The sequence below is a fragment of the Notechis scutatus genome, chromosome 2 (genome assembly GCF_049901735.1).
Source record: "Notechis scutatus isolate UNSWTSFEM ecotype Mainland chromosome 2, rNotScu1.2, whole genome shotgun sequence".
Lineage (NCBI taxonomy): Eukaryota > Metazoa > Chordata > Lepidosauria > Squamata > Elapidae > Notechis > Notechis scutatus.
The window spans coordinates 93,732,023-93,754,100 of record NC_142010.1 but is presented as its reverse complement, the minus strand read 5'-3'; the positions used below and the strand labels follow the sequence as shown (position 1 = coordinate 93,754,100).

General features: G+C 35.5%; 1 protein-coding gene across 1 annotated transcript in view; it reads right to left on the bottom strand.

Moving 5' to 3' along the window:
* Positions 1–22,078, bottom strand: part of SLIT3 (slit guidance ligand 3) — a 519,460-nt gene that overhangs the window by 475,807 nt on the left and 21,575 nt on the right. The window contains exons 2-3 of the mRNA XM_026688600.2: positions 5,718–5,789; positions 1,478–1,549 (exon numbers count right to left, since the gene is read on the bottom strand). Of these exons, the coding sequence (XP_026544385.2) occupies positions 1,478–1,549; positions 5,718–5,789 (144 nt within the window). The remainder of the gene's footprint in view (positions 1–1,477; positions 1,550–5,717; positions 5,790–22,078) is intronic.

Below are 22,078 nucleotides of genomic sequence, written 5' to 3'. Positions count from 1 at the left end.
AGCAAGTATTATTTCCCGTTATGTTTTATTGCAATATTAAAAACTATTTGGCTGGAGAAAGTCTAGTAGTCATAACAGAAACTTTATTAAATTGAACTCACAGTATTTTTTTTTTCACTGAATGTACCAAATCAAAATACATATTATATATTTTCAACAGAAGTAAAAAAGGGAATTGTACAAATAAAATCTAGTTTAAAACTGTATCCTAACTTTCACTTTTTCAATATAAAAATGTATTAAGCTAAGGAACTGCCATTCATCTTATGACATATTATATCAAAATTTCCACAAGCCATAAAGTTTGCAATGGTTGTATATTTCTTCTTAATGTCGATTTAAGCAACTCTATGAGACTCAATTTTGCCAAATGGAATCAAGCTCGTATTTGCCACAGACCAAGCTGAGTGTTTGGCATTTAGCTACAACTGTACATTCATATTTAAGGGCAATCAAATAGTAGGTAGCAGCAGTCGCACACAGGTAATTTCAGTTGCTTTTGGCACCATGGGCAAATTCAGCATTTACTGAAAAAGAATTACAGAAGTCAAGATGCAACTGGTTGTGAAAATAAGCTTTTGTGATGATGGAGGGTTCTTATGAATCACTGCAAGCATTTCAATATCAGCAGGTAAGTATAAGCTCCCTTGTTCCTCATATTTAAGTGTTGCTCAAGTTGAGTTGCTTTTATTTTTATCATAATGTAGGGTCTCTATTCTCTATCCTATGAGCAAAATTCTGTCCATCCCCTTCCAACTGCCCCTAAATTATTGCAGTCATTTCCTCCTTCGCATGACTGCATTTCTTTGGTCAACCAGGTCTACTCTATTATGAGCTTACTCCTAATACTTCCTAAATTCCTAAATTCAATATAAAAGTCATGTATCTTGCCTTTTTATAGCTTCCTTTGTTTTCCCGTCTCTAAAGTTCTGTCTAGTATATCCTTACTTAACCAATTCAAATGCTTCCTTACACCCTCACTTTTGCCTCCAATTCAGAAGACAGTATAAAAGTGCATCCCCAAATTCAAGCTACTTCTCTAAATGTGATGAAATCTTTCCTTGTGACTCTTTTTTTATTGCATAGCTATTAGACTGCCATAGTTCTTGTATCTTATTGAAATTTAGGTAGTAACTATACTATAGATTGCTACCCTGTTTACTTCTGCCATTTCTTTCATCATCTTCTGTTCCTGTTTCTTCATCAAATTTTAGATTAGGGCGAAGGCCCATTTTCTGGTGCCTTGTAAAGTACTATATATTCTCATAGAAGATAAACAAACATTGAATAGTTATGCTTTTAACAGAACATAGTGCACTTCTTTTCATATCATTCTAACAAGCCAAATTTGAATCTTGCTCAAGGTTCATTTTTCGAATAATGAAATATACTTTGTCACCCACCACATTTCAAACACACCTGCATAATGTTACCACCTATTAATTAAATAATTGGTTTAATTAAAGATAATACTTACAGTCGTTCTAGTTGCTTTAGATCTTGAAATGCTCCACGTTCTATCGTGCTAATTAGATTCTCTTCCAAATGCCTATAAGAGAAAATTTCAGTAGCATTAAAAAAATAATGAAACTTTGGAATTAGAAATGTAAAACATTTTCCCTTCCTAAAAGTCAATCTATCACCTCCTCTACAGAATGCAGACAAAGGCAATGTCTTTTCAGGATTTAGTTTTCCTTCTATATATAGTCACTCACTATTGTTTCTCTCATAATACTGAATGACATCATTAAACTGAAGTTTATTGAATAGGAGGCTGCCATATAACACCTTAGTTGGAAGTAACTGCCATTCAAACTGAAATTTACTTATGAGTAGCATATATAAGTTTGTACTGCACAGCAATACTTATTTAGCTTGGACATCCATATGTGGGCTTCAAAAACTCAAGACAGCCATCTATTTTATCAATCATCCCGATTGTTGCAATCTACATGATAATTTATCTGAATCTGCTACTTTAAAACAATTGAATAGGACTTCAAACTCTTTATTTCAGTATGGAAAATATCTTAACAAAAACATTATTGTATTTTATTTATACAGTACATCATATTTAGAAAGAACCCAGCTCCATCATAGAGTGACTCTGGTTGATGTGCAAATAGTCATAAAAATCATCTAGATAAATATTATAAAAAAAAGTTAAAAACAATAAAATAATTACAATTAAAAAGAGGGGGAAGGGCTTCAAGGCTGCCTGCTTTTCTGTGGACCCCAACCAAATCGGCAGAGACAGGTCTTCAAGCATTTATGAAAGGCCAAAGAGTTGATCCTGCCTTTCTCTGGGGGTGGGAGAATTTTCCACAAGATGGGGGCAACATCAGGTTGTCTTCCTTGACTCCGCCAGTCAAATTTTTTAACCTGATTGGATTCACAAAATACCTTCCTGTCTGACTGAGTGGGACAGGTGAATGTAGTAGGTAAAGATGAGCGTAATTTTTGTTGATATCAAATCCAAAATTTATATACTATATTAGATAGATAGATAGATAGATAGATAGATAGATAGATAGATAGATTGACAGACAGATAATGCAGTGTATACATTTTAAAGGAACTTTATATTCTATATCAAAATTTTAAATTTTGATATGAAATATAAAGTTCCTTTTAAATGTATTGAGGCAATTCATTAAGAAATGACTATAAAAATAATTCACAGACAATCCCCTTTCAGAGGCCATTATATGAATTAATGTCTTTCTAGACTGTTGGACACATTGTAATAAAATTGTTGCAAATTACCAACTCTGGTGGCAATGTACATTTAATTTGTCATTTTGATTGAAAAGTGTTTTAGGAAACTGGGAAGGCTGCACAGCATTTTGAAAATTAATTGTGGTGTAGCCTTAGTCAATTTTTCCAGAACATATAAAATCATGCATGTAAGACGTTCATTTCATTTCTCTTGTTAGTTGCCTGATGTACTATAACAAAATAGTGGAAAACTAAAATGTAGCTTTCCTTGGATCAGTAGCTTTTAAAAATGTGGAAAATAACAATGACTGAAAAATTAACAAAGCAGGCAAGCACCTTGAATAATCCTTTAATTAAAGGCTGTATTATTCAAATTTTACTTCTATTTTTATTTATATAAACAAAATTGTTTTAATAAATTATTTCCATTTTTACAAATAGCTTTTTAGAGAGAAGTATTGAATTGGGGGGAGACGCTGTGGTTCAATGGCTAAGACGCTGAGCTTGTCGATCAGAAAGGTTGGCATTTCGGTGGTTTGAATCCCTAGCACTTCGTAATGGAGTGAGACTTGTCCCAGCTTCTGCCAACCTAGCAGTGCGAAAGCATATTAAAATGCAAGTAGAAAAATAGGGACCACTTTGGTGGGAAGGTAACAGTGTTCCGTGCACCTTCAGCATTTAGTCCATGCCAGCCATATGACCACGAAGACATCTTCGGACAGCGCTGGCTCTTCGGCTTTGTAACGGAGATGAGCACCACTCCCTAGAGCCGGAAATGACTATCACGTATGTGCAAAGGGAACCTTTACCTTTATTGAATAGGGAAATTTAATATTATGTACCCCTCCTTAGATGAACCAATATATGTGTGTGCTCTCAAACTATGTATATGTGATAATAGCTTTTTCACGCATACAAATTATTCCTTATTGCTTGTCTGACTTTACACCTGAATTTCCAGACACTTAACTCTTAATTCTATTCTTAAATAGACTTGGCAGAAGATTCCCAGACATGCCTCAGCTAGATTAGAATCTTTAATGCTGACAGAATGAAGACATAACACAACAGTTGATTGCTTACTGTAACACAAATATTCTAAGCATCAGTGTTCCAATTCTGAAGTTGCTTTGTTCTGCTTTTCTGAGTTAGCCAATACTTAGTAGTTCACTTGATGGTCTAGGGCATCTGAAATACATTTGCACAATCATCCTAGAATTTCTATTTCCTGACTTACCAAGTTCCAGTCTCTACACTGCCATGTTTGCCTAATCTGAAATTCTAAGCAGATTTCTTTGATGACCAAGCCAATCTACTGATCTAATAAAGCTTACATTAAATAAACTTACTCTGGGTAAAAATGTTTCTATATTTCCTTAGCGAACTTAGGGAAGCCAGTCAGAGTTGCTGTATCGGTGAGACATAAACGTTTAATGACTAAATAAACCTTCATCAGTGTGCCAAAACACTAATACACAGTCACTTCTCCCTTGATGTTACTTTTGTATATTCACAGCAGATGCTTTTCCTTTCCATGAAGTCTTGTTCTAAATTGTCACTTATTGTAATGTTAAAAGTGATGGCCGGAAATTTGTAATTTTAAACTGGAAATATTCATGTCGGCCCTCCCAGAAAACATAACTAGATGAACTAATTCTTCTTTATTTTAAGGCTACATTAACAGAGCCTTGCAATGCTGAAAGTATAAACTTCCCATTGCCACTTTTAACCATTTGATCCATTAAGGATCAAATTAAGGATTTCTACATTTTTTTCTCTGACCAGTAAGCCACTGTGAGCTCCTCCATCTCTTGTCTGATTGTCTCCTAGGCAGCATCTCCTTCCCTAAGGTCCTCCACACTTTCCATTACATCTATGTTTTTTTTTCATAGACTATGTCATGAAAAACATAGTATTGAGTATGGACATAGTATTGACATAGTATTGAGATGAAATGAATCTCTTTCTCTCAATGTATCCAGGCAACATTATGGAAATATATCTGACGGGATACAAAAATTACCAGTGCTGGAAAACCCTGAATTGGATTTACACCTTGCATGGCATCTGTGAAGACTCTCTGTTTAATGGGGCAGAGTATCCTCCCCATTGAATGTGTCTATGGTGCTCCTCTTCAGACAGTGGATCATATGATGACCATCTGCCTTTGAAAGGTTACAGGAGGAAAAGCAGATTTTTTTCCAACTAACAAATACTGCATTTATTTTGATATTAATATGTAGAACACTTATTCCATTCTCATAAACCACAACTTACAACTTCTTGAATTCCTCATACTTTACAAAACTGACTATATATTCCCATCATATATATACCATAGTATTGTCTGTTCCTTTTATATATTTACTACTGTTATCCATGCACTCTATTCCATACACTAAATATAGGTAGTCCTTACAACCACAACTAAGACCAACATTTCTATTGCTATGTGACACAGTTGTTAAGTGAATTTTGTACCACTTTACCACCTTTCTTGCCACAATTGTTAAGTCAGTTGCTGCAATTGTTATATTAGCAACACTGTTGTTAGGTAAATCTGGATTCCCCATTGACTTTGTTTGTCAAAAGGTTGAAAAAGGACATCACATGGCCCCAGGACACTGCAACTGTCATGAGTCAATTGTCAAGTATCTCAATTTTGATCATGTGACCATGCGGATGCTGCAATGGTTACAAGTGTGAAAAAAGTAATAAGTCCCTTTTTTTCAGTGCTGTTGTAATTTCAAATGGTCACTTAATGAACTGTTGTAAGTCAAAGACTATCTATAAATATGGAAAATTCAAGACGTATTTATCAAAATCAGGTGAAATTATGGCTAGTGTCTGAATGTACCAGCAGGAGCATTCAGTAGGAGATAGGAATAATTCAACACATGCTGCATAGTAGGCTATGTGCTCAAGGTAAACAGATCAAAGTTTTGCAAAGTGACAACACAGAGAAATTGCTTTAGGGGAATATTTCTCTTCATACTCACAGAACACGAAGATTCTTAAGTCCAGCAAAGTCCACCTTTGTAATCCTTGTAATATTGTTTCTGTCTAAGTCACTGCAAAAGAAAAGAAAATCACAACTGATACATGATACATATACCAGGCAGTTCAATCATTTAAGAAAATCTCATAGGAGTACTGCACAGCAAATACCCATTCTGCACAGGAAATGCAAGACAGGACTGAAGATACTTGAGTAACATTGCAACTTACAGTAAGAAATCTTCCGGCTAATTACTGAATGTTTCTTTTTGAAACACTTTTTTGTTAAAGATGCAGAGCTGAAATAAGACAAGGATTAAAATCTGCTCATGAATTCCCTATTGTCTTTTCTACCATGAAGATGTTTAAGGTAGAAGATGAGAGAGCTCATGCTTCTCATGGAGATGGTTAGGCCTTTCTTGTTAATGGAGAATCTAGAACACATGCATACATACAGACCTTCAAATTACAGCCGTATGCTAGCTTTTCATAACCAAGTTTTAAACTACCACATTTCAAATATGTAAAGAAGAAACCTGAAAAATCATCCGGAAAAAGGTCAAAATACTGAACATGACCATCTGACTAAAATCCACTCTTCATTGAGTCTACTAGTTTCCATTATATATATTTTGCAACTGATTGCTAATCACATGCCTAATACATTTTCTGCTTTTACCTTTATATTTCTGAAAACATTAACTTAGAAATAAAGCCAATGTATATAAGCATTATTTTATTTGCAGACAGCAACATTATTTGCCTTTTTAAGAATTTTGGGAGATTATTTTTTCCCTGCGTACTTTTCAAATTTGAAGCAAGTAAAATATCTGTGTAATATGGAATAAGTAGCTTTTGCTACAAATACTGTATCCATATAAACCTTTAACATTAATACTAGAATTCTGGTCTTAATATATAAGATAATATCCGCAAACTTTCTGTTCTAAATGGCAGAATATATCATTTTTTCCTAGAAATCACAGGATTTTTTTTAGTACAGCCTATGAGAGAAGGAATTAGAACTGAGAGAGATGTAGCAGTTCCACAGTAGCAGTTCCACAGTGTTTCCATAACACCCATCCCTTAATTTAAACCATCAGCATATTATTCCCATTCATATTTTTTTTTTAAATGTGGGAGGATGTGAGAGACGGATACCCATCAAGTATAATAAAAATAATGGGAAAGCAGATGGGAACACAAACCACTAACTAAGCTGGAGATTTGGTAATAGAAATTTAAGATACTAAAAAAATGAAATAAACCAATCTATATGATTACTCTTTATTCCCTATTTCAACAGGAATTGGCCTTGAAGAGCCTGACTCTTCACACCTAAGTTTGACATTTGACGAGCCAATATATGAAAAGCACCAATCACTAAGCCTCCAATAGGAAGTTTAATGATGGAAATTATATTTTCCCATTTTTATCTTGTTTATCATGTTTCATATGGCTGAATCAAAAACATGGTGTAAGTTTTTGAGAGAATTCAATTAGCCTTGACTAATCTTCTTTTACATTTCAAGAGTAAAAGAAAACCTTTCATGTGTTGTCAGGCTTGTTATCTCGGCTAGCTTTAACCTGAATACAAAATGTATTTTGTCTCTCCTATGCACAATGCTGGCACCCTCTCTTCAATAAGGGCCCCCCAGATTCTTAAGGCTTTCGATATTTGATCAGCTTTTCCAGAAAAAAAATAGTCCTTTCACCTCTCCAAACTAATAATGCTTCTCTGGGACTTGGTGTACACCATCTGCATTTGGTTTCCTGACATTCCAAGCCTGGATGAAGGATCTTTGAAAGACACATATGAAAATAATCACAAGAATACCGTTGAACACACAAATCTTTTATTATGTATTTGTTATTGGTTTTAATATTTGTATAGAGTTGTATCCCTTCATTTCCAAAAGGACGATGAGCAATGATGTATGGCACCCTGGTTGTTCCCTCTCCTGACCCAATTACCTTTCATAGTGGATTTGAATAATATGATTTGAATGTTTCCATTGATTTACAACGATCTAGGGGCTCTGTTTGATCAGATGTTTCACTTGACAAAAAAATAGACCTCATACATCAACTGAGATTATATGTCACCTGATAATCATTTGTTCCACCCTGATCAAAGGATCTGTCCAACAGACCATCATGGAACTAGAGAATGCTGAACAGTGCCCTCTTCTGGTTGGTTTGTTTAAAAACACATATTAAGTGTTAAAAACTACTTGAGTTCATAAACCTGAAATAATCAACCTGAGTACATGATTTGAGTCAGTTGCAATATAATACTTTTTGATTCTGCTTTTGATAAATTGCTAGATTTACAAGATTAACTGAATATTTGATAAAAAGAGTTGGTATTCCAGGATTTGAAGAACTGTATATTACCGAGTAATTGTTTAATGACAACAAATTTAAACTGAAGTGAAGGTTTCATTGACAGGTGCAATGCATTGTTGACAGCTCTTTCAAAAAGTGATTCCAAAACAGAATATAGAACTTGGTTTAAACTATAAGCAAAAGAGCTTCTTCTTGGAAGAATCAATTGTATCCCAAGACAATTATTTATGTATTTATTCATTCAGTTCATCATTTGGACATGATCCCATAGTGTCTGGATATCATAAATGGCATTATCAGCATTTCCAAATGTCAAAAGTTTGCAGATCATGATTCTCTGACAGTAGGTGTGCAAGAGCAAGCAACAAGAGATCACTGACTTTTTATGGCTATATTTGTGGGGAATTTAATCAACCCTATTGGGAAAATTTAAAACTAAATTAGTATTGATGAAAGAATTACATAACATTAGTTAAAGACACCAGGACTAATGGGGGGAGGAAGAGGAGGAAGATGATGATAAGGGAACAGACAGTTGGTTTCTGGGTGCTACAACTCTGGAACTTTTAAAGAAGAGATTGGATAACAATTTGTATGACATGATATAAGGCCATATTGGCGAATCTATGCCATGTGTGCCGGAAGTGGCATGCAGAGCCATTTCCCCCAGCACATGAAAGGTCTCCCAGAAAAGCTCCACTGCACATGCACGTGCCTGCCACTGCCCAACAGCTGATTGCCAGGTATCTGGTGCGCATGCGCAGGGGGCGGAGGGGGTGTGCGGGAGACACACATGCATGTGCAGGGATGCACTGCATGCGGAAGTGGGAGTCGCATGTGTATGTGCAAAGATGCACAGTGCGTCAGAGGGAGAATTGCGTGTGCATGCACAGACGTGCAGCACGTAAGGAGTCGTACACGCACGCGCAAAGATGCATGGCGCATGAGGGAGGAATTGTGCATGCATGCAGATGCGTGGCATGCAAGGGGAAATGATGCTCACATGCGCAGATGCGCTGTGCATGAGGGGGGTCACGTGGGCATGTGCAGGGGGCGTGGGGGAGCCAGCACGCATTGCCTTCTGGGTGCTGGCACATGAGCGCACGCAAGTCAGCGCATGCACAATTATCGGCATGGGAGCCGAAAAAGGTTAGCCACCACTGATATGGGGTCTCCTGCTTGAGCAGGGGGTTGAACTAGAAAACTCCAAGGTCCTTTCCAACTTGTTTACTCTATTCTGTGCTGGTTTAATTGTGAAAGAATGAAGAGAGTAAAATTGTAAAGACATTGCAGAAAATTAGCATTACTTTAATGCTTAATGGTGAACTAGAAATCAGAAGTTTGTATTGGTTACATTGCTTATCAAAAGGACAAAACAGGAAAATTGTCTATCCAAATAGAAGTTTAAAATCAGAATATGTATGTCCCAAAGGTACAAGTGGACTTTCTTTGTTTTTTCTTGAAGACATTTTGCTTCTCATCCAAGAAACATCTTCAGTCCTGAAGAAGCTTCTTGGATGAGAAGTGAAATGTCTTCAAGAAAAAAACAAAGAAAGTCCAGTTGCATCCTGAAAAACGTACTTTTGGGACAACCATGACCTGGATGACTGAGTATCTCCATAGACATTCAGAGTCTGTATATTTCAAACCCACAGCATTAATTTTGACTTGTAGTTAGGTTTTTTTAGCAGTTTGTCTTGTGTATGATCTCTAAAAATATTTTAAGGATGCTTTTAAGTTGGAAAATTGTATTTTGTAACTGTTGAAGGATATAACATTATCACCAGTAATTTTAAGATCATTTATCTCTAAAGCAGCCATTCCAGTAAGTTTAGATTGTTTCATTACCTTAGTCAGGATAGCAACAGAAAAAATGGCAGTCTTTTATAATCAGATTCCAATGACACCTAAAAAACATTCTTAGTAACAGAAATACTTGATGTTTGTAAACTTGCCAGTGTGTGTAAGAGAAAGTATTTGGTTTGATAATATATGGGGAAAGCTGATCAAGAACTATTAGTGTCCAGATATGAATGAGCTGAAGATTGGTCATGTTAATTAAGTCTTCTAGAACTGAAAATCAATTCATAGAAGGCCCACAATTGCTCACATCATTTTAATATAAAAGCTTTTAAACAAGTCAACACTGTTTTATGTATTTGTAGCATTTCCTAATTCTGATATCACAAGCAAAAGATTGGTGATATCACTTTTGTTTAGCCATCTGTTCAGCATCTATGAAGTTCACAAGTGAGAATCTGTGGCCTTTATAGGCTTCTTCTATGAGGCAGAATTAGATGGCTGATTAATAACAGTATTCTAGAAATAAAAGCTTGGATAATTTAAATTTTAAAATCCACTTTTCCAAGCAAATTTATTTTCTCTTTTTCTACTTTTACTAAACAATATACATCAAACTGTGATTAAGTTATTTGAATAGTATAGCTATGCTACTAAAAAGAATAGGTGTAAAAGGACACAAGCAGACATTATAAAGTAGTTATTATATTACTTTCTATTTATTGGCTGGTTTGTGCATATTTAAGCTGCCTTTGAAGATTTTGGAAAGCCAAGCTAATTATTATTTATTTAATAAATCATGCTTAAACCAAAGATAGGTAGGGATATGGCACCCCTAAGTCTTGTATATCTTCTAATGTCCAGTAGTTTTTGTATCAATTGTGAAGTTAATGTCCACGTTTCACTGGCATTTGCTAGAGCAGGTAGCACGTACTGATTGAAAACTTTCTCTCAAGTGTAGGGGGAGAAATTATAAGAAATAATTCAATCTAAATTGTTGTGCAATAATCCAGATTCCTCATTGCATCCTTAAACTGAATCTCATTTAGGACACATCTGAGGTTATGCATTCTTTGAGAAACATTTTTCACCTTACATTATCAGATAGGCTTGAGTCTCCTTTAAGAAGACAAATCAGTCTTCATTATAGTCATTATAGCACTAGTTTGTTCTCACAAACCCATGGTTAATCTTAAATAGAAATCAAACAGATAGTATCAGAGTTTTCCACTTGTATTATACCTCAATTTTCACAGCTCCTTGATCAATTCCCAATTGTTAGAAACTGTAATTGTCAATCTAAGCAGGAGACCATTGCTTTTCTCCTACAAAATCAAACCTCAGATGTTTCCAAAAAGGTTGCCAATTTTCTAACAATAGCTATTGCTTGTAGAAGCCACCTGGAGCTTCTTCCTTCACACTACTAATTATTTCAGGTTTCAGTGTAACAAGTTTGTTATTTTATATTTGATAGCTGATATATTGCCATACTTTTCATTTAAAATTTATATTGAACCATAAATAAATATTTCATGCCTCAACTTGTTCATTCCTCAAATCTACAAGATCTTGACAGTTTGCATAGACAGATGGTAACAGAATGTATATGTCCTCCAATAAAGTTTATAGGTTGTCCTTTTTCCTTGATTTCAATATGCATTTAACAAATACAAAGGCATTTGTATTTCAGTAGGTAAGAAATCATTGAAGATACAAATGATGAATGAAGGGACTAGGCAATAGTCCAGGAAATCAAAGTATCCTGATAGATTTGTGAGCCAATATGAGCCAACAGTGTAAACAATGCAAACTAATTATATGAAATCCTAGGCTTAGCAACAGAATTATGCAATCACTGTGAAGACAAGGCATTGTTCCCCTCAACTCTGCATTAATCAGACCACATATAACTACTTGGTTCAATTCTGGGTACCACATTTATGGGAGAATATTGATGAAATGGAATACACCCAGAAGAGGGAATAAACTTAGAAGAAAACAAAATGAGAAAAGTTGGAAGTATTGGGCATATTTAATTTAGAGAAAGAAAAACTGCAGGGAAGCAGGATGAGAGGACAGATTGTTTAGAGTTTTTCCAGAAGACAGGATAAGAAACAACAGCTTTAAATTACTAAGAAGTATATTTCATTTGGACATCAGGAAAACTGTCCTAGTGGTAAGAATTGCTCTGTTACAGATCATACTCTGAAAACTGTTACACTGATAGTTCAATTGATAGAAAGAAGAAAACACCGGAGCAGATGGTGCAACAAACAGGAACAGATACATCTATTGGGTAGTCCAGTTCACACATTATTGATTGATTGACTATGCACCATTGATTCTGTGTTGACTCTTAGCCACCATACAGACAGATTTCCTCTACAACAATATGCTTCTAACCTGATCTTTTGAGTTTACAATAGTGTATTATTTGCCATTGTAACCAAGTCTATCCACCTTGCTGTTGTTCATCCTCTTTGATTTCCTTCTACTTTCCTCACATTGGAGTCTTTTCTAGAGAACTAGGTATTCACATAATGGGCCTGGTGGCAAGATAATTTTGAGTCTGATCAATAAATACTACAAAAAAAACCATCCCAAATAAATATATACAGTAGGCAAGATACTTGGCCAGTTTACAATAAAGCCAGGAGCATACGTACATTCAGTACTAAGAAGCAAAGGAGCTCAGCCAAGTTTTTAGAGCTTTATAAAAGGCTAACAGGGCTGGGACCATTCTAATCTCTGAAGGAAGGACTTTCCACAAAACAGGTGCTATTTCAGAAAATGCCAATTTCTGCTAAAGAAAATTGGACAGGTACAGGCATTTGGAAAAAGGCAGTCCTGTCAGGAAACCCAGTCCCAAGCCATATAGGGTTTCAAAAGTGACAACCAGTACCTTGAATGGTACTCAGAAACATGCTGTACATCTGGCATCATTTACTATCTGCTCAGTCACATTCTGCACCAGCTGAAGTCTCTGAATGCTCTTCGGAAGCAGCCCCATATAGAATGTGTTGTAGTAGTCTACCAGACTACAAGGGTATGAGTCACTGTGAGCACTTGCCCTTTCCCTGTTATTTCTTAGCAGTGGAGGTTTTGGTGCTTTCTGAGCTTGGTGGTTTGGCTTGGTCAACTGGATACTATTAACATCTTAGACTAAGCCAGAAAAACGCTAGGGAATTCCTGGAAGCTTGGCATTCAGACAAATTAGCCATCAATTGACAGATAGAGATAAATCACATATACAAAAGAAAAGAAATAAGGAATAGAACACATTCCTTCCAGATGTCAACACTCAGATGAACAGGGTTCATCAGCAGACTATAAATAAGACAGATAACAATACTCTAATCAAGGAGAAAACCACACATCCACAAAATTGGTAGGACAAGTTACTATGCATAAATAGGCAAACCCCACATCAATCACACTCATGCTGTTACCTAGTTGGGTAGCAAAATGTCTGCAAGAAAGCAACCAAGCTCAGAGAGCACTAAGAACCCCGCTGTTCAGTCCTAAGTCCTACATATATTTTCTTCTTTTTTTAAAGAATATTTTTCTGGAACAAAGTTGGGGCTATATATGCAGCAGCCACTAATGCATTAGATACACAAGTGATAACCTAAAGAAATCAATTGGTTGTATTTGCTTTCTACATACAGAGGCACAAACATGCTAACTATATTTAAAGCTAATTGTGGTATATGCCCAGCCTATGTGGTTAATTCAATGCATGAGTAACCACAACAAACTGAGATTACAGCAAAATGGCAAGGGCATGGTTATATAATGATGCAAATCTCATTCTTTTGTGTTTATACCCCAATATCTGACACAAGCACATTAGCTGTGGGAGTTGCATCCTGGCATCATGATGCATGTTTCATCACTTTCCCGCCTTTAGGAAATCTGTGATTCAGTGGATTAGTTCAGTTGGATTAACTGAGAAAAATACAATTCAATTAATCATTGGTATAAATATGTTAGTCAATCAGCCATTCTTTTCAAATTTTAGTCAAATTAATAGCTCTGATTTTCCCACAGCCACACAAGTAGAATGATGAATAAATTGTCAGAACATTTGCTCTCTTTTATCCTTTCTTAAGCCAGGTTGCCACTAGTGGTGTACAGTCTCTGATAATATCATCCAACCATTTTTGTGCTGATTAGAGTTAATTTCTCACACTGATAAGAAATCAACAGATGCAGATTGACTTCCCTTCCCATTACAGAGAAACCTCTTCCACTTTGCACTGAAAAAGCATAAGAAAAGAAAGCATAATTTATTATCACAAACAGGCCCTGTATGACCCTCTAATTCAGTAATGAAGAAATAGCCTTAACTTTGAATCAAATGCAGTGCAGTGATAGCTGGCAAATCTTAAAAGCTGGAATTTTATTTTACAACTTAGGCCCTGTCAGACCATAATCACAATTTAAATCTGCTGTCTCCTAGGAAATCTATTGCCAACAAACTTTTTCTAATGACTGATCTCGCAGAACCCATGTTTGTCATCTGGCTTGAAAAAAATTGAGTTTTGTCCAATATTTCTGAAAAGAAGGTTCCTTAAAGCTATTTAGCACTTCTTAACCTTTCCATCTTAGAAAGCATACACAACAGGTGGGAGAGAGAGGATGGCACATGCTCTCAAACCAGAGAGCCCATGGTTTTCTTTCTAGTAATACAGAGTTTCTTTGTCATTCTCTTCCTCCAGTATGGTAACTTCCAAGTTCAGCTGAGAGTTTTAAAAATTTCTTGATGATCTTCCACCTCAGAACTATTTTGGGTTGACCTGCTTAGTAGATCAACTAAGGTCAACTAGGCACTACTACACACCAGGGAGAAAAGTCAATGGAATGCAATTATTTTAGCCAGAAACATAAACACAGAGTGACAGAGAATGTCTACTTAAGATAAATGTCAATCATGTGACTTCAGAACTGTCTGTGATTTTGAAGGAAATTTGGCCTATAAGTGTGCTGCAAAACTCATTCATTATGAAGGATATTTAATAAAAATGTAGTCTATTCTTTTTGTTAAAAATGTAGCATTTTTTTTCCAAACAGGAATGTTATTGGCATGTGAGCCAATTCTGGTGAAAAAACAGGCCTGAATCTGTTTAAGCACTCCATTCTGCTGTAAGTAATTACATCAACCAATGCCACTCACTGGAACGCAGTTGATCTTTCTCTATTCCAACACTAGTCTTAACAAAAGGTTTAACAATAGCATGGATTATTTGGGGCAAGGGTTAACATGGCAAAATAAATTACTTTTCATCCTTACTGATTCTGAACTATTCAAAAACTTCAAAATCAATTTTATCTCCCTCATTTCCTCTTATTGTTTAATGATTTCTAATATCAAGATGGCTGTGTTTCATCATACTTTATTTTTTTTTCTCTTCTGCTGCTTAAAATTATTTCTTGTGCTCATTTTCAAATAAACATTTTCAAATACTCCCTGCTGCCTTCATTCTCCAAGAGAAAGGAAAACTTTCCCACTGGCAAAGAGGGATTAACAGTTGCCAGCCATTCAGATTCCTGATTCTAGGGATCTCATCACCTTATCTGCAGATTGTTATGCTAAGGTAATTATGCTCCTGTATAATAAATTAATTGTAGGGTGTTTCACCATACCTATTGTTAAAGTGTCTTAAGACAAGCTCTATATGTTGCTCTATTTCCTCTGAAAATGAAGCACACCCAACATACTTTTAATCTTCTCCGCTTTAGATGTCCTGATATTTAAGCAGCATTTGGCTATAACTTTAAAGAAAAACATTGTTGTTTTGAATTCTTCTATGCCTTGATCTGCCCACCTTTCCTCTAAGTGGACTTGTGTAGCCCAGAGTTCTCAAGCAGAGCTTCTTAAGTTTTACGGCTTGGTCTCTATGGAAGCCATGGAATTCTTTCAAGCATGACTCCAGGACTTCATGTTGTTTTATAATATTTAAAACCTTGAGTACAAATTTCCAGGATATCATAGCAATAAAAACCACTCAAATGCTGCCATGGCCACGGGTCAAAATGCATTATCTTATCCAATTTTCTTGGATCAATTTCAGGAAAATGCTTGTGATTCATCCTACTGCTTATTCTATTTTGTCTTACTAGAGTTTGCTATGGCTTGATAAAGTAGGTCCAGGAAATGGTGAATTTATCACTGCGGGAGGAAGAGGTACTAATGAACAAAAGTAAACCCATTCTGGAATCAAAGGAATTATAATAACTATTATCTAACAAGTCTAATGATACCTTTTTGATCAAAATGATTGAGAGCATGGTAACAATCAGCAATTAGAATGCCTGCAAATGTAACATTAGTTCAGTTTAATTTGTGATCACTCATTTGTAGTAATTTCACAGAATTTGGAAAATAACCAAGATAGCATGACATACTATTTTAATGCTTCCTTGCTGGAAAATTTGAAGTTTGTGGAACAGCAACAAAAAAAATATACCGATTTTTTTCCTAAATAGTGGTTTTATTAGCAAATCATTTGGGATATATTTAAATACTAGCTCAATACCCATGCTTCGCTAGGAAACTATGTGCTCGGGCTTAGTTTTTGGGGAGGAAAATAAGGGGGAGTGGGAAATTCTGCCTCTGCTTACCAGCATCCATAGGTATTCATCTGGCTAGTGTCCTGTCAATGTGTGAGAGTTGAAAAACTGAAACAGTATTTGCTGTGTGATCAAGGAGACAGCAAGGAGCCTGGGTGTGGCTTTGCTCAACTGTTCTGTACTAAAGCTGCTTAGTGCTATGAAAGTAAAACTGAAACTGAAACTCCTCTCCTCTGCTTGAGTTTTTGCATTTGAAACAGATTTCTTTTTAGGTGGGGAGGGGGAGTAGAACTCCTTAGCATCAGAGCATGTTAATAATAATATATGAAATACTAATGCTCTGATGGTCATTTCAAAAAATCCTTTCTTAGTGAGCACCTAGAAGCCAAGAGGAATATATGTGCCAAATTTCAAGTTTGTAGGCTTTATGGTTCTGGAGATTTTGTGATGATGCATGACTGGTATTTCGCTTTTATATATATAGATGTTACTTATGTCATTTGGTAAAAATACTACTACTAGTAGTAGTAGTAGTAGTAGTAGTAGTAATAGTAAGCAACTTAGAACTAAGGAGACATTTCCTGACAGAACAATCAGTGGAACAACTTGCCTCCAGAAGTTGTAAATGTTCCAACACTGGAAGTTTTTAAGAAGAGATTAGATAATCATTTGTCTGAAGCGGTGTAGGGTTTCCTGACTAGTCCAGGGGGCTGGACTAGAAGATCTCCAAGGTCCCTTCTAACTCTGTTATTCTAAATTCTATTAAAGGAAATATTGAAGAATTAGTCTGCCATGAAACAGATAAAAGAAGAACATCACACTTTCAGATTTACTTATCTGGAGTTGAATTTTATATGCCTTAAATTCACACTATGTTTAAAAAGCAAATTAAACAGAGGATTTCTGAATAATTTAATTATTCTCTCAAAAGAAACTTTCTTTCAGAATTTTTTGACATGCTTTCAGGTGAGCTTTGTCCTTTCCTTTAGATTTATGATACTATCAGTTTGATGGAAACTGGAAAGGCTCCTGGACCAGATGGAATATCTCTCGAATACTGTAGTATAAAAATCCCCAAATAGCTACACTGAAAACATTACAGACATCTTTAAATTTTGAAAGCATCATACAATGAAGCCTATATTACTTTAGTGGTATAAATTAGTGGTAATCACTAATTTGAAAGGCTGGAAAGATCCTACCCAGAGCACACAATATTGATCAAGTTGTCCGTTAAATGTAGGTTAATACATTTAGTATGTTTAGTATATTTAGTACATTTAGTATATTTAGCACTTCATTGGGAAGATTACAGAAGGTATGACCCACAATAATTTGTCCTGCACAATCTGATTTTATTAAAGGACATCAGCAAAAGGACATCATAATATAAGAATCCTGGTCAATATAAAAACCTTGTAAACTGGTATCAGAGGAATTAGCATCACATAACGCAGAAAGGTTATAATTCAAATCAAGTTTTTTAGTTCACGTGTTACAGAAATTTAAGATTTCCTATATAATTTATATCTTTGCTTAAAATTTATTATTTTAATTTTCCCCTACCAATGGGATTATTTCACCAGTTACTAGAACACTGTGGAAGTCATCAAGCATGTCCCTTATTGCTTTTAAATTGATGCGGGAACCACTGCATGCCTAGTAAGACAAACTCATGAAATCTAAACATTTTAGTTGAATTTGCTAAATATGGTACTGGGTTTTTTAAATATATATTTAATATATCTCTAAATTAGCACAAATTACACAGATTGATTTTGGGTATCAATATGTTAGAATAAATTAAATATTTCAACTGGTAAGAAAGGATGTAGAAAAACAATAGTTTGATAAACTTTCCAGAAGTTATTAATAACATTTAAAATAAATTCCTCAGATTAAAGAGGATTGCTAAATGGTGGTTGACAATCCATTTATGTTTTGTGAGTCTCAGTCCACTTGGTAGACTAGTGGGTTCAAATCAACTCCACAGAAAAGGTAAAACTACTTTTATTGTGTTTTGTAATAACAACAGAATCTGAATTACTGAGGTGCCTATCTTACAGTGGTGGGTTTCCAAATGTTTTCCTACCAGTTCTGAGATTGTGCTTAGCATGCATGCACAGGGCACAAAGGCCGCCTTCTGTATCAACCCTGGTGAGCTGTGCTGTTTTTTAGCTTAGCTGAGGCACGGCAATCCACTCTGCCACTAAAAATAAAGCTAAAAATAAAGGGAATTTAGGAGAGGTAACAGCGGGGGCTGGTGGGAAGGGCCAACCCAGATGGTATTTGTCAGTTCTCTAAACTACTCAAAATTTCCACTATCAGTACACCAGAACTGGTCCAAACCAGCTGAATAACACCTCTGCCTATCTGAGACACTTCCAAATGTTATCTGGACATTCTGGAACATTAAAAGGCTTTACAACTTGTCTTGGTAACAGAGCTCGTTCAGATCTCCATCCAGATCATTTTCCATAGTCTCTGTAGTGGGAATGAATTAATATTGTGAATTTTGCATCAAAATTGAAAGAGACAGACGGGAGCCAATAGTTATGTTGGTTCCACTGTAATATTTTAAATAGCTTAGTAAACGATTAAACTTTATAGAAGGACCAAATATTCGGGAAATACGTTAAATCTTTTTGATGATCATGGTAGGTTTTTTTTTCAGTTTAAAACAGTGATTTAATGATTTGAACAATGTCATTGGCCTCATTTGTTAATCTCAATCATGTATTGGTATGAAAACATTGAATATGGCCACTGGGAGTTCAATCAGAGGGTTAATATCTAGTAGAGATAGTCCTTGCTTAATAGTCATTTGTTCAGTGACCATTCAAACGTATGATTGTGCTGAATGAAGGAACATAGAAACTGTGCAACTATTGGAGCCCCCCCTGCAGTCACACGATCAAAGTTCAGATGTTAGATAGCCTACCCACATTTATCACTGCATATCATTCCATCTGCCTATTCCTCCATCCCATTTATGCCCTTAAATACTCAGGACATTCCAACAGCACAGCATGAAAGGCACAAAGCAGTGGCCCTGTGGGAAGTTCCAAGCACCAAGGAGACTCCAAGGGAATGCCGTAGTACAAAGTAGCCACTCCCACACACACAATGACCCAAATGGCTAGGAAGCTCCAGTCCAGCTGTCCTCACAGCCTTGTGCTCCATCTTGTCAGATGACTGTCACCATTTTCTTCCTCCTGTAAGGCCATTCACTGGCCCATTATGAAGAAGAAGAAAAATGCTAATGGAAGTCGTTGACCTGCAACATCTTAAAATGCACCTTTTCCCAAGTTCCTGGTCAAGCCTGGTGCATGGATCACCCTCAGTTCCAAAGGAAAAAAATTGGACTTCCATTAGCATTTTTTTCCTCTTCTTTTTTTGCAAAAGACCATGCTGGGCACATCTCTTAAGCTCAGTGGTTTTTAGATCTTTCAGCTTGAGTTTTCTGGGTTAAAACCATCAAGCACACATTCCTAGAGAAAATCCTAGATGAAATTCACAAGGCAGTCACTAAAGGAAGACTATCTTTACCTTTTCCCATCAAAAGTCAAGTATTACTGTTTGGCATTTTTCCTTTCAGGCATCAATCAAGAATTAAATTGTATACCTGGACTTGAACCAACTGGACAGATTTCATCTGATTAGACTGATCCAGAAAATGATCTCCTTTTTCTGCAGAAGACTATAACACCCATTGCTGATTTTTTTTTCCTGATTTGGTAATCATTTAGACCTACAACGTTTTTAAATTGTGAGTGTTCTGAACATGCTGAACATTTTTTTTCCAAGCTCAGACAAGCTCCTGATTATGTAGTAAGGAACCACTATAGGAAGAAGATGAAAAATTATGAAAAGCTTCTTAATTAAGGTCAGCAGTTTGTTGACTTCCAAATTGTTCTAATAAGAACCAGAGCTACCATTGTGGATGCCAGGAGAATATGAGGACACTTAAATTCCCACCCATTCATCCAGATGCATTCTCATGTTAATATTTTCCCATTAGCTTTTCAAATCCCACTTGCACTGTTTTTATTATATTGCTGTTTCAACATATTTGTGCCATTAAGCAATATTAAGCATACTGCTCTCAACCATTCTTCTTGAGGGCTTGGCACTGGGTTACAGTGCATCTTTTGTTTCATATAATAGCTATTTCCTGAAACTTGCATGGTGGGCCTATGCAAGCTTCAATCAGCATTAAAATATTCTTCTAACTTCTTTCAGAATAGGTTAGAAAACAAAGGTTTAAATGTGAATCACCACATCTACATTAAACTCCAGTAAACAGCTTGATAAAAATAATTTATCATGGTTAGATGTTAATAATAATAAGTCTTTATTGATTAGCCCTTGGGCCATATCAAAATATAAAGTTCCAGCAAGAACTTGTTACTAAAATTTAATAAAAGCAATTCAAAATGAAATTTGATAAAATACTATTTAAAATGGAACTTGATAAAATACAATTTAAATTGGAATCTAGACAAAATACGATTTAAGATGAAATAGTAATAAAATACAATCCAAAATAAAATTGTAATAATGTACAATAATTTAAAATATAGATAAAATATAATAACATTATATTTCGGGGTCGCCCTTCCAATCTACCCCAATCAATCCCACATATGCAGATCTCAACCGAATCATTTTGTTTAAATACTGTGCTATTTTAAATGTTATTTTCAAGTTCTGGCAGTACATAAGGTAAGATATTTTGATATGGGTATCCCAATGGGTCATTCGTCTGATATATAGACCAAGATACCTGTCTCTCATTCTCTTATACAGGCAACAGTTAAATAGGATGTGAGCCAGGTCCTCTACCTCTAAGGTTAGATGTTGATGGAGCTTTGGATAGTGAGGACTCTGAGCTAAAAGAAAAAATACTTTGCTTGTCTCAAATGAAAGGTTTTTACAAGAAAGTTATGCTAAATGCACCCACTGCAGCCATTATTATTAACATGATTTGCCAACCATGTAAAGACATCTCCAACAAAATAAATAGAAAAGAATCATGATTTTAACCACTGTCTGATAACAGTTTAGCAGTTTGTTTTTTTATGTTTCCCACTCCCTTGATAGAATCTCATTAGATAGCAAGAGGCAAAAACATAAATTGCTTCATTTTACAACTCTATAACAAATTAAACCTCCAAAGGTAGTCTCTGGGCTGTCAACCTCAATACCCCAGAGAATGGTTGTAAGAACAAGCCACCAGACAACTTTTTGTTTTAGAGTTCAAAGCAGTTCTGCTAAGATATCCAAACACTGCATGAGTGAATAGAGATTTAATTCCAATCCACTGTACTAATCTTTGTGGTAAATTGCTTATATATAATATTAATTGGTGATTTGTCACACAGTCAGCCAGATGTTCAGAATGGATTTGACATTTTTATCCATCTTTCGAGTCCTTCCCAAGGACCTGGGATAGGCAGATGTTGAGGTTTTATGGTGTTAGAAGAATTGTCACAGGATGTAAGCTGTTCCAAGTAAAGCTGCCTTTTGCAATTGACTGATGGTATATTTGTCAGTGTTGACATTTATTTATATGTACATTTACATTTTTAGGAGTGGCCACTTATCAGTGGTTCCATAACAATTAAAAAAGCAATCATGC